General features: G+C 46.3%; 1 protein-coding gene across 1 annotated transcript in view; it reads left to right on the top strand.

Moving 5' to 3' along the window:
- PTPN23 (protein tyrosine phosphatase non-receptor type 23) overlaps positions 1–12,403 on the top strand; it is a 125,116-nt gene extending 112,713 nt beyond the window's left edge. The window contains exons 24-25 of the mRNA XM_082259230.1: positions 332–445; positions 11,752–12,403. Coding sequence (XP_082115356.1) covers positions 332–445; positions 11,752–12,330 — 693 coding nt within the window. The 3' untranslated portion in view covers positions 12,331–12,403. The remainder of the gene's footprint in view (positions 1–331; positions 446–11,751) is intronic.

Below are 12,403 nucleotides of genomic sequence, written 5' to 3' on the forward strand. Positions count from 1 at the left end.
TTTTTTTTTGTAAGGATAAAACTAAAGTTGCCTCTGCATACTTAATATGGACCTCTCAGTAGCTTTACTACATGAATGAAAAAATAAAGCTCCACCTTTTATCAATAAAAACTCAGCTCCTAGGTTACGATCATGTCATCAATCTGCTGCAGGCAGGAAGAAGGATTTCCTCAGTCTCCTCATCCCCAAGTAATCACTGCAACATTGTAACTTTGTAGAAAATGACATCATGTCATCTGAGCCGCCATCAAAGGCCAGGGAGTAGATGGTAGCCCTGGAAAATGGCTGAACGAAGATGTCGCTGTTGACATTTCCATTGTTTTTCTCCCAGATACATCTAAAGTTCTGCTATGAGGCAGTTCTGAAGCATGCGGAACAAGTTCTGCAGAGACACGGGGTCTACACTCCCTCCTCCAGCAAGCCACAGCCCACTTCGTCTCAGAAGGTAAGTGCCTGCCAGGGGGTTGTGGGTGTCTAGAGTTAAATGGCACTCGGCTTGAGAGAAGTATCTGCAGGGTGTGGAAGGTGTCTTGATTGGAAAAGTGGTTGGCTGGAGATGGGTTACTGGAGGAGAAAGTGGGCATCATGAAGGGTAAGGTGGATGGATGGAGATGAGTGCCTGGAAGAGAAAGTGGGTGTCTTGAAGGGTAAGGTGGATGGTTGGAAATGAGCACCTGGAGGAAAAAGGGGAGTGTCTTGAAGGATAAGGTGGATAATTAGTGATGAGTGCCTACAGGAGAAAGGTGAGCGTCTTGAAGGATATGGTGGATGGTTGGAGATAAGCGCCTGGAAGAGAAAGGGGAGCGTCTTGAAGGATAATGTGGATGATTGGAGATAAGCGCCTGGAAGAGAAAGGGGAGTGTCTTGAAGGAAAAGGTGGATGGTTGGAGATAAGCGCCTGGAAGAGAAAGGTGAGCGTCTTGAAGGAAAAGGTGGATGGTTGGAGATAAGCGCCTGGAAGAGAAAGGGGAGCGTCTTGAAGGATAATGTGGATGATTGGAGATAAGCGCCTGGAAGAGAAAGGGGAGTGTCTTGAAGGAAAAGGTGGATGGTTGGAGATAAGCGCCTGGAAGAGAAAGGGGAGCGTCTTGAAGGATAAGGTGGATGATTGGAGATAAGCGCCTGGAAGAGAAAGGGGAGTGTCTTGAAGGAAAAGGTGGATGGTTGGAGATAAGCGCCTGGAAGAGAAAGGGGGAGCGTCTTGAAGGAAAAGGTGGATGGTTGGAGATAAGCGCCTGGAAGAGAAAGGGGAGTGTCTTGAAGGAAAAGGTGGATGGTTGGAGATAAGCGCCTGGAAGAGAAAGGGGAGCGTCTTGAAGGAAAAGGTGGATGGTTGGAGATAAGCGCCTGGAAGAGAAAGGGGAGCGTCTTGAAGGATAATGTGGATGATTGGAGATAAGCGCCTGGAAGAGAAAGGGGAGTGTCTTGAAGGATAAGGTGGATGATTGGAGATAAGCGCCTGGAAGAGAAAGGGGAGTGTCTTGGAGGAAAAGGTGGATGGTTGGAGATAAGCGCCTGGAAGAGAAAGGGGAGCGTCTTGAAGGAAAAGGTGGATGGTTGGAGATAAGCGCCTGGAAGAGAAAGGGGAGCGTCTTGAAGGATAATGTGGATGATTGGAGATAAGCGCCTGGAAGAGAAAGGGGAGTGTCTTGAAGGATAAGGTGGATGATTGGAGATAAGCGCCTGGAAGAGAAAGGGGAGTGTCTTGAAGGAAAAGGTGGATGGTTGGAGATAAGCGCCTGGAAGAGAAAGGGGAGCGTCTTGAAGGATAATGTGGATGATTGGAGATAAGTGTAAATTAATCCACAGACACGACGTGGTTCTGCACTCCGTCCTTTATTTCACCTCCACACAAACTGAACAGGAAGGGGGAAATCCAACCAAACTAGACAGGAAGGGGAAATACATCATAGAATAGGAGGGAATACTGAAAAAGATGCAGTAACCGAAATGACCACAAGATGGCAGTATATTAAACAACTATATCCCTTGTACATGAAGTTAACAATCTCACTCTCTTCTTAAGATAAAAAGAACGGGTGAGTTTGACATAAAACATTGTCACACAAAAATGATTTTCAGAACACAGTAGCATTCAAGTAAGTGTGTGTATTTAAACAAACAAAAAAATACCAAGATATATGCTCAATGGACCAGATTTTACAGTTTCCATACACCCTCATACAGCGCTTTAAGAAGCATAAGAGAGGAAGCACCTTTTTTCGTCAAACAGTCAGCAAGTTGTGACTTGGCTGTTGACCAACGCACTTCTTTGATTTTATTAGCATGTATGAGCTCTTTGACACCGCTTATTTCTAATCTTAGTCTCTTCTCTGTGACCTGTTTTGTAGACTTAAGAGCGTCAAACAGGGAATGGTTATCAGTAACACAGATAAGAGGAAGAGCATTAAGATCAGCTTTACCAGTAGTGAGTTCAGAGTAGAGCATAGCCAAGAACATAGCATTGTCAATACCATCTGACATGGCAAGGGTTTCTCCTGCCAGTGTGCTTCTTACCACACGTCTAATTTTTTTAGATTGCCAAAACAGTGGGGAGAACTTTCCTGATTTTTCCATGAGAGCAATTAGAGCCCCACCCTGTGTACCTCCATCTGGAAGATTGCCCAGTGAAGCATCACTGAATACTACCAAACTCAAATCCTCACTGTTACCCAAGTATTGAAACTTAAGTGTTACCTTCTCTGACTTAAGTTTACGGATCACTTTGTTCACTTCATGTATGGACTGAACAGTAGCATTCTTAATGTTGGATGCTAGGCTACATGTGTCAAACATAACATCTGGTCTTGTTTGTTTAGCAACCCACAGAACCTGTCCTATTTTGGATCTGAGTTGTTCTCTTTCTTTCTCATTCAGTGGGGCCTCTCTCTGTACAGCACGTGTTGCCTGCAAATGAATTGGTTGTAGGTTTTCAATATAACTGTGCTGATGCACCTGCACTACACCACCCACAGTAGCAATGTTCATCCCCACATATGAAAAACTCTCACACTCTTCACGACCCACGTGAAATGCAGATTTAAGCACAGGGATGACATTAGTTACAAAATGCTCTGAACCTGCCCAAAAAAAATCATCCACATGGCATGCCAGTACTCCTGTCACCTCAGACTGCTCATTCTGCCAATAAAACACTGCAGGATCAACCCGTGACATTTTACCCCCACTGTTCAGCATGAGTTCTTTGACCTTGTTGTACCAGTGGAGGGAAGCATCTGCAAGTCCATACACACATTTCTTTAGTTTCCACAACACATTGTCCACGCTCGCTTCTGGAGGGGGACGAATGTAAATGTCTCTTGAGAGTTCCATTCCCTGCAAAAAAGCAGACTTAATATCCATAGAGTTCACTTGCCATTTGTTTTGACAAATAACAGCTAACAGCAGCCTGAGTGACTCTGATGCACATGTGGGAGAATCTTTCTGTAGTTCATGCATATTGGCCTCTTCAAAACCTCTCGCCACAAGACGGGCTTTGGGAACAACACCACTAGAAGTTTCCTTTAACGTACAGACCCATCTAGTAGAGATACATTTTTGACCTTTGTCTGTGACTACTTCGTAAACATTATTAATTTGCCAGTTTTCAATCTCTTGTTGTTTAGCAGCATCAAAAGAAATGTCTTTGGTGATAAGTACATCATCATCGGTGTTTTCACACCCAGTGAGAAGATCGTCAACTTGTGACATGTCTAAAGCTTCCTTTTGACCCTCGCTGCCATTTGGTTCTAGATACTGCACATTGTACCAGTTTCTATATTGCCCTCTTGCTTTCCCTGCTCTGCCTAAGACTCTGGCAGTGTGTTCAGCACCATCATCTCTGTTTGTAAATGTCACTGTCTGACCTTTTCTCAGTTGGACACCCGTGGAACCCCCTGTATTAGTAGTATTAGTTTGTCTCACATCTTCTCTATCGTCAGTTTCTGTGTTTTCAGGGATTTGCACTTCGCTATTGGCACTCATTTCATCATCTGAATTCTCTGACCCATCAGTGTGGATTACATTTTCTTTACTATTTTCAGTGATATCAGGTAGTACAGGTGTATCCTCATCCTGTGCATTAACTTTATTCAGTCTGGACTGGTGTGCTCTAACAAGGATACCACCATGTCTGACAAACACTACAGAGCCATCTTGACCGATAACTACAGCTGGACCTTTCCACTCTGTACTGTCTGCTCGTTTGTAGTACACTCTGTCTCCTGTCTCATACTTTTCATCTGTAGGCCTGAGCTGCTTTCGTAAAGCTCTTTTTATTCTTTCTGAGCATTCCACCTCTGTGAATGCTCTTCTGGAAGCATACAATGCTGCTAGGTGCTGTCCTACTCTAGTACTCATAGAAGTGCCTTCTAGAGCAGGCAGCTCATTAACCAAAACGGAGGGAAGATTAGGATTGTGACCAAACACCAGCTGGTGTGAACTATAACCATGCACATTGATCATACTGTTTTTGGCCATTAGAGCCCAATCTAGAGCAATCTGCCAGCCACACCCATTTTCCCTTTTCACCTTCAGGAGGATCTCAGTCAGAGTCATGTTGTGTCTCTCCAGCAGCCCGTTGCTCCAAGGACTGTATGCCGCTGTGGTCTTCATCTCGATGTTGAATTTTTCTGCCATCTCTCTTATCTCCTCATTGTTGAACTCACCACCGTTGTCAGTGTAAATCCGTTTTGGGGCACCATGAACACTTATCCACGAGTGAATGAAAGAGTTGACGATCTCAGATGCTTTCTTTGTTCTCACAATGTTTCCAGCGCTGAAGCGTGTGAAATGGTCGATGATGTGGAGGTACCATATGCCAGGTTCCAGCTCATGTAAGTCCATTGCCACCGTCTCATTATACTCTGAGGCTAAAGGCAAACCGACAGCAGGCCTGGGCTTGGTCCTGCTGTATCTTTGACATACCTCACAGTCACGGATGATCTCTTGCAGAATAACTGGACAGTCTTTGTCAGTATTTCCAGAGCTGAGGATAAGCCTTTGCAGCCGGTCTGCAGAGGCATGGCCAAACTGCTTGTGAAGCTTCAAAAGGACTTTACGCTTCTCTTTTGTAGACATCGCTGCTGTGATGACAAGGACTTCACTTACATTGGTGTCCACTTCAGTATTACCATCTCTAATGTCAACACAGTAGTGTCCCGAACTAGTGAGCTCAAGAGGCACTGGTTGCTTGAACATGACAACTTTGTCATTCTCCATGTCTAAGACAGTTCCCGCTCTCTTTAGAGCCATTTTGCTCAGCAATAAAGGAATATCAACAGGAACAACTTCCGTTTCAATGTGACATTTTGTTGGTCCGATCTTAGCGGGAAGCTTTACCTTTCTGTTGGAGTGTACCACCTGACCATCACCAAATCTGAAAGGTCTGCAGCTTGAAGATTCTGTTTGCATCAGTTTGTTTATTTGGCTTTGGCTCAGGTCTTTCATGTAACTATCCAGCCACTTTTCACCACAGACAGTACGTGTGCATGCTGTGTCAATGATAGCTGATCCCAGTGATTCAGTTAGGAAAATCTCAGAGTCCGTCATAACTTTTGTAAACAGTGTAATGTTACATTCCTCAACATTTTCATCTTCTGCTAGCTTTACTTCATTTCTCCGATGAGGACAGTCTTTGGCCCAATGGTATGTGCTCTGACAAATTGCGCATTTTGATCGCTTACCATATTTGTCGAGTGGGTTAGTACCTTGCTGTGGTTGCCACTGTCTGCTCTGTGACTGGCTGTTCCGTTTGAATTTACCCGGTGGCCTCTGCTCCGTGAAAAACGCTGCATCTTGAGTCTCACTGCCTCCGCTCACTCCACTGGTTTTTCCTCCGAAAATCCGTTTTAACGCTGACTTCATGGATGCAAATGTTAAATCCGTGCACGCTGTAAGTGCTAGTTGCCTACTCTTTTCTTCAAGACAAGCCGTGTCCAGTAGTTTAAATGCTAACACAGCATCAGGCAAGGTCATGGTGTACCTCTTCATGCGGTTGTATCTCTGCTCAAAGTCTATGATGTAGTCTGTCATGGACACCTCGCTGTCTTTAGAAATCGAGTCGAAATGAGAGTACGCTTCATAAGCCCGGTCTTTTTCTTCTCTCAAAAATACAGAGTCCAGCTTAGCTATCAAAGTTTCCATACCATTGTCCTTGTTTAGATCGCTCGCAGGTATCTCCAAAGCGGTCTCTCTGGCTCGCCCCTCAAGCCCCAACACAACCGCGAGTGCCTGCTTCTTCTTGTCCAGATCCGTAACAAGTTTCCAAATACTAATTTCATTCTTCCAGCACTCGTATGGTCTGGCTTCGTCAAACTTAGGCGGTACTCTATAGTTGGAAACCATCCTCTGCTACCATGTAAATTAATCCACAGACACGACGTGGTTCTGCACTCCGTCCTTTATTTCACCTCCACACAAACTGAACAGGAAGGGGGAAATCCAACCAAACTAGACAGGAAGGGGAAATACATCATAGAATAGGAGGGAATACTGAAAAAGATGCAGTAACCGAAATGACCACAAGATGGCAGTATATTAAACAACTATATCCCTTGTACATGAAGTTAACAATAAGCGCCTGGAAGAGAAAGGGGAGTGTCTTGAAGGATAAGGTGGATGATTGGAGATAAGCGCCTGGAGGAGAGAGGCAAGCATCTTGAAGGGTAAGGTGGGTGGTTGAAAATACGCAGCCTGGAGGAGAAAGTACGTTTCCTGAAGGGTAAGGTGGATGGTTGGAGGCGAGTGTCTTGAAGGGAAGGGTGGATGGTTGAAGATGAATGCCTTGGGGAGAAAAACTGGGTGTCTTGAAGGGTAAGGTGGATGGTTGAAAACAAGCGCTTAGAGGAGAAAGTGGGTGTCTTGAAGGGAGAAGGTGGATGGTTGGGGAGAAGTGCCTGGAGGAGAAAGTTGGTGTCTTGAAGGGTAAGGTGGATAGTTGGGGAGATATTAAAAAAGAATAGCGCGCAAATGCAAAAGAAATTACTACCAAATCTGAAGAGAGTCCATAAATAAAAATGGGGGTTTGGTCCCAATATGGCCATATCGTGCTCAAGCCCACTACTGCGTCAAAGTACCCCATTATCAGTGGGTCCTACACTATCCATGAAAAAGAGATGAATCCAGCCCTTCTAACCCTTGGAGATAACACTCCTTGCTGGGAAAAATGTGCAAATGCACTACAGGGGACTCCTCCCATATCCACTTGATGGTGGACACTGATTGAGTACAGGTGTATGTGGGGGGTGGGGAGGGCTGCTCAACCTCGATAGTCTGGGGAGATAAGTGCCTGGAGGAGAGAGGCAAGCGTCTTGAAGGGTAAGGTGGATGGTTGGAAATGAGCGCTTAGAGGAGAAAGTGGGTGTCTTGAAGGGAGAATGTGGATGGTTGGGGAGAAGTGCCTGGAGGAGAAAGTGGGTGTCTTGAAGGATAAGGTGGATGGTTGGAGATGAGCACCTGGAGGAGAAAGTGGGCGTCTTGAAGGGTAAGGTTGATAGTTGGAGGTAAGTGCCCGGAGGAGAGAGGCAAGCGTCTTGAAGGGTAAAGTGGAGAGAAACGCTTGGAGGAGAAAGATTGTCTTGAAGAGTAAGGTGGATGATTGGAGACGAGTGCCTGGAGAAGAGAGGCAAGCGTCTTGAAGGATAAGGTGGATGGTTGGCGATGGGTTACTGGAGAGGAGGAAAGTGGGCGTCATGAAGGGTAAGGTGGATGATTGCAGTTGAGTGCCTGGAGAAGAGGCAAACCTCTTGAAGGAAAAGGTGGATGGTTGGAGATAAGCGCCTGGAAGAGAAAGGGGAGTGTCTTGAAGGAAAAGGTGGATGGTTGGAGATAAGCGCCTGGAAGAGAAAGGGGAGTGTCTTGAAGGAAAAGGTGGATGGTTGGAGATAAGCGCCTGGAAGAGAAAGGGGAGCGTCTTGAAGGAAAAGGTGGATGGTTGGAGATAAGCGCCTGGAAGAGAAAGGGGAGCGTCTTGAAGGATAATGTGGATGATTGGAGATAAGCGCCTGGAAGAGAAAGGGGAGTGTCTTGAAGGATAAGGTGGATGATTGGAGATAAGCGCCTGGAAGAGAAAGGGGAGTGTCTTGAAGGAAAAGGTGGATGGTTGGAGATAAGCGCCTGGAAGAGAAAGGGGAGCGTCTTGAAGGAAAAGGTGGATGGTTGGAGATAAGCGCCTGGAAGAGAAAGGGGAGCGTCTTGAAGGAAAAGGTGGATGGTTGGAGATAAGCGCCTGGAAGAGAAAGGGGAGCGTCTTGAAGGAAAAGGTGGATGGTTGGAGATAAGCGCCTGGAAGAGAAAGGGGAGTGTCTTGAAGGATATGGTGGATGGTTGGAGATAAGCGCCTGGAAGAGAAAGGGGAGTGTCTTGAAGGAAAAGGTGGATGGTTGGAGATAAGCGCCTGGAAGAGAAAGGGGAGCGTCTTGAAGGATAATGTGGATGATTGGAGATAAGCGCCTGGAAGAGAAAGGGGAGTGTCTTGAAGGATAAGGTGGATGATTGGAGATGAGCGCCTGGAAGAGAAAGGGGAGTGTCTTGGAGGAAAAGGTGGATGGTTGGAGATAAGCGCCTGGAAGAGAAAGGGGAGCGTCTTGAAGGAAAAGGTGGATGGTTGGAGATAAGCGCCTGGAAGAGAAAGGGGAGCGTCTTGAAGGATAATGTGGATGATTGGAGATAAGCGCCTGGAAGAGAAAGGGGAGTGTCTTGAAGGATAAGGTGGATGATTGGAGATAAGCGCCTGGAAGAGAAAGGGGAGTGTCTTGAAGGAAAAGGTGGATGGTTGGAGATAAGCGCCTGGAAGAGAAAGGGGAGCGTCTTGAAGGAAAAGGTGGATGGTTGGAGATAAGCGCCTAGAAGAGAAAGGGGAGCGTCTTGAAGGATAATGTGGATGATTGGAGATAAGCGCCTGGAAGAGAAAGGGGAGTGTCTTGAAGGATAAGGTGGATGATTGGAGATAAGCGCCTGGAAGAGAAAGGGGAGTGTCTTGAAGGATAAGGTGGATGATTGGAGATGAGTGCCTGGAGGAGAGAGGCAAGCATCTTGAAGGGTAAGGTGGGTGGTTGAAAATACGCAGCCTGGAGGAGAAAGTACGTTTCCTGAAGGGTAAGGTGGATGGTTGGAGGCGAGTGTCTTGAAGGGAAGGGTGGATGGTTGAAGATGAATGCCTTGGGGAGAAAAACTGGGTGTCTTGAAGGGTAAGGTGGATGGTTGAAAACAAGCGCTTAGAGGAGAAAGTGGGTGTCTTGAAGGGAGAAGGTGGATGGTTGGGGAGAAGTGCCTGGAGGAGAAAGTTGGTGTCTTGAAGGGTAAGGTGGATAGTTGGGGAGATAAGTGCCTGGAGGAGAGAGGCAAGCGTCTTGAAGGGTAAGGTGGATGGTTGGAAATGAGCGCTTAGAGGAGAAAGTGGGTGTCTTGAAGGGAGAATGTGGATGGTTGGGGAGAAGTGCCTGGAGGAGAAAGTGGGTGTCTTGAAGGATAAGGTGGATGGTTGGAGATGAGCACCTGGAGGAGAAAGTGGGCGTCTTGAAGGGTAAGGTGGATAGTTGGAGGTAAGTGCCCGGAGGAGAGAGGCAAGCGTCTTGAAGGGTAAAGTGGAGAGGAACGCTTGGAGGAGAAAGATTGTCTTGAAGAGTAAGGTGGATGATTGGAGACGAGTGCCTGGAGAAGAGAGGCAAGCGTCTTGAAGGATAAGGTGGATGGTTGGCGATGGGTTACTGGAGAGGAGGAAAGTGGGCGTCATGAAGGGTAAGGTGGATGATTGCAGTTGAGTGCCTGGAGAAGAGGCAAACCTCTTGAAGGGTAAGGTGGATGGTTGGAGATGAGCACCTGCAGGAGAAAGCTGAGCATCTTGCAGGATAAGGTGGGTGGTTGGAGATGAGCGCCTGGAGGAGAAATGTGAGTGTCTTGAGGGGTAAGGTGAATGAAAGGATTGCTTTTACAGGAGAACCAATCGGCTAACTAGCCGCTGGATTGCTTTTACAAGCAGTGGGAGAGGATGTTTGGACAAAACCGGACAAAGGCAGGATCGGCTCTGGGCTATGATAACCTGGAAGTGGTGACCTGACATCAAGTCCAATTTACCTAAATTTCAGTGCCATTTTTAAAAAATTTAAAGCATTCAAAAACACTGATCTAGGTGTTTTGAATTCTTTTAAGGGCAGGGGTGAGATTTGGGGTCTTCTAGACCCCAGATATCTCCATAAAGAGTACCTATCACATGCATGTTGCTGACACAATTATGTTTACATTCCTTGTGACAGAGAAAAAAAAAAATAACTGTGCAAAGGCGAACGCATGCATCAGTCCCCCATCCAAACAGCGATCGTCCCACACATGTGAGGTATCACTTTGAACGTCCGATCATGGGCAGTAATTCTAGCACCAGACCTCCTCTGTGAATCTGAAAATGTAACCTGTAAAGTCTTTTAAAGCTGCGCATTTATGGATGGTAAAATTTACTTTGTCGGCGGCGTTGCACAGGTGTGCTTAACCTCTCGCCCACCGTAGTATTACTGCGGCAGGGTGGCTCGGCTGCGCAAAATCACGTAGTACTACGTGATTTTGTGCACGAGGTCTCGGCGGCGTGCGCCGCCGGAGCCGCACTCCCGCTGTGATTAGATACAGCGGAAAGGGCGGCAATTGCCGCCGTCTCCCGGGATCATCAGAGAAACTGACAGAAGACCCGCCTGCTTATGTACACAAAGCAGGCGGGTCTTCTGTCAGGCAGGGAGAGATCAGAAGTTTCAGCTAAGCTACAGCCCCGATCTCTGTGTACCTGTCACAGAGTCCCCCCCACACAGTCAGCAAGCATATTTAGGCATACATTAACCCCTTTGATCACCACCAGTGTTAACCCCCTTCCCTGCTAGTGTCATTTATACAGTAAAAGTGCATATTATTTAGCACTGATTACTGTAGTAATGTCACTGGTCCCCAAAAAGTGTCAAAAATGTCAGTTAGGGGCCCGATCTGTCCGCTGCAATGTCGCAGTCCCGCTAAAAAAACTCTGATCGCCGCCATTACTAATAAAAACAAAAAAAATATAAAAATTCCAAAAATCTATCCCGTAGTTTGTAAACGCTATAACTTTTGCGCAGACCAATTAAAATACGCTTTTTGGGATTTTTTTTTACCAAAAATATGTAGCAGAATACAAAATTGGCCTAAATTGATGAAAAATATTTGATTTTTTTTTTTAAAAATGTATTGGCCTAAAATGTTAAATTTTGATTTCTAAATTTTTTTTTTGGGAATTTCATATAACAAAATGTGAAAAATATTGTTATTTTTGCAAAATTGTCGCTCTTTTTTTGTTTATAGCGCAAAAAGTAAAAATTGTACAGGTGATCAAATACCACCAAAAGAAAGTTCTATTTATGGGAAAAAAAGGACGTCCATTTTATTTGAGTACAGCGTCGCACGACCACGCAATTATCCGTTAGTCACGCAGTGCCGAATCGCAAAATAGGGCCTGGTCTTTGAGTAGCCAAATCCTCTGGGGCTTAAGTGGTTAAAAACCACTGCGCAAATACCGCGTGACATAAAATATCGCAAACCTCACCGATTTATTCTCTAGGGCCTCTGTGTTTAAAAAAAGTGGGGGTTCTAAGTAATATTCTAGGAAAAAATTCTATTTGTTACATGACCACAAAAAAGTGCCAGAAAGGGCCTTGGGGGGTCAAGTGGTTTAAAAAAAGGTGTTCATGCTACTGCCTGACTGCATCATGTTTGTAATTTTTGATTGCTTTTCCCTTCCAGCTCTACTCTCTGCAGGATCCGCAGGACATTGTGCTCGGAGGGGATATGACCATCAGCTCCATCCAAGCTACCATTGCCAAGCTTAGTATTAAGCCGTCCTCCGGCAGCCCCGAGGCCACCAACCATTATCAACCACCTCCTATTCCTGTCATAAGCGAACAAGCAACAACCGAGTTGTCCCAGCTGGTTCTTCCTCCGAGCTCCTCCCAGACAGATCTTGTGACGCAGACGCACGCAGAATCTGCACCATCTCCAATACCGCCTCAGCCGACTTCCAACGGTCCTGCTGCTGATGTCCCCGTAGAAGCAATGAACCATCATGCGTTGGTCTCTGAAGATGTGGTGGCCGGACCAGAGGCCAGCAACGTTCCTGCCGTGCCGTCATCGTCCTCTCTGAACCTGCTAGCCTCTCTCACCCCTGAGGCCTTCAACCTGGACTCCTCTCAGAGAGGAAAGCAGAAGATGAACAAGCACAGCTTCCTGCAGCCACAGAACGATGGTGGCCTGGCCAGGGTGAGCAAGGCTGGTGATGATCCCCTGAGCATGCTGGACCCTCTCTGGACACTCAATAAAACTTAGACGGGGTTGTCTCTCTTGCAGTAGATTCTGGACAGTGGTCCCTGTGCACTCCGTCATTGGGGTCCCTTTTAGA

This window comes from Pelophylax lessonae (assembly GCF_965119305.1).
Source record: "Pelophylax lessonae genome assembly, chromosome: 5".
In the NCBI taxonomy this organism is placed as follows: Eukaryota; Metazoa; Chordata; class Amphibia; order Anura; family Ranidae; genus Pelophylax; species Pelophylax lessonae.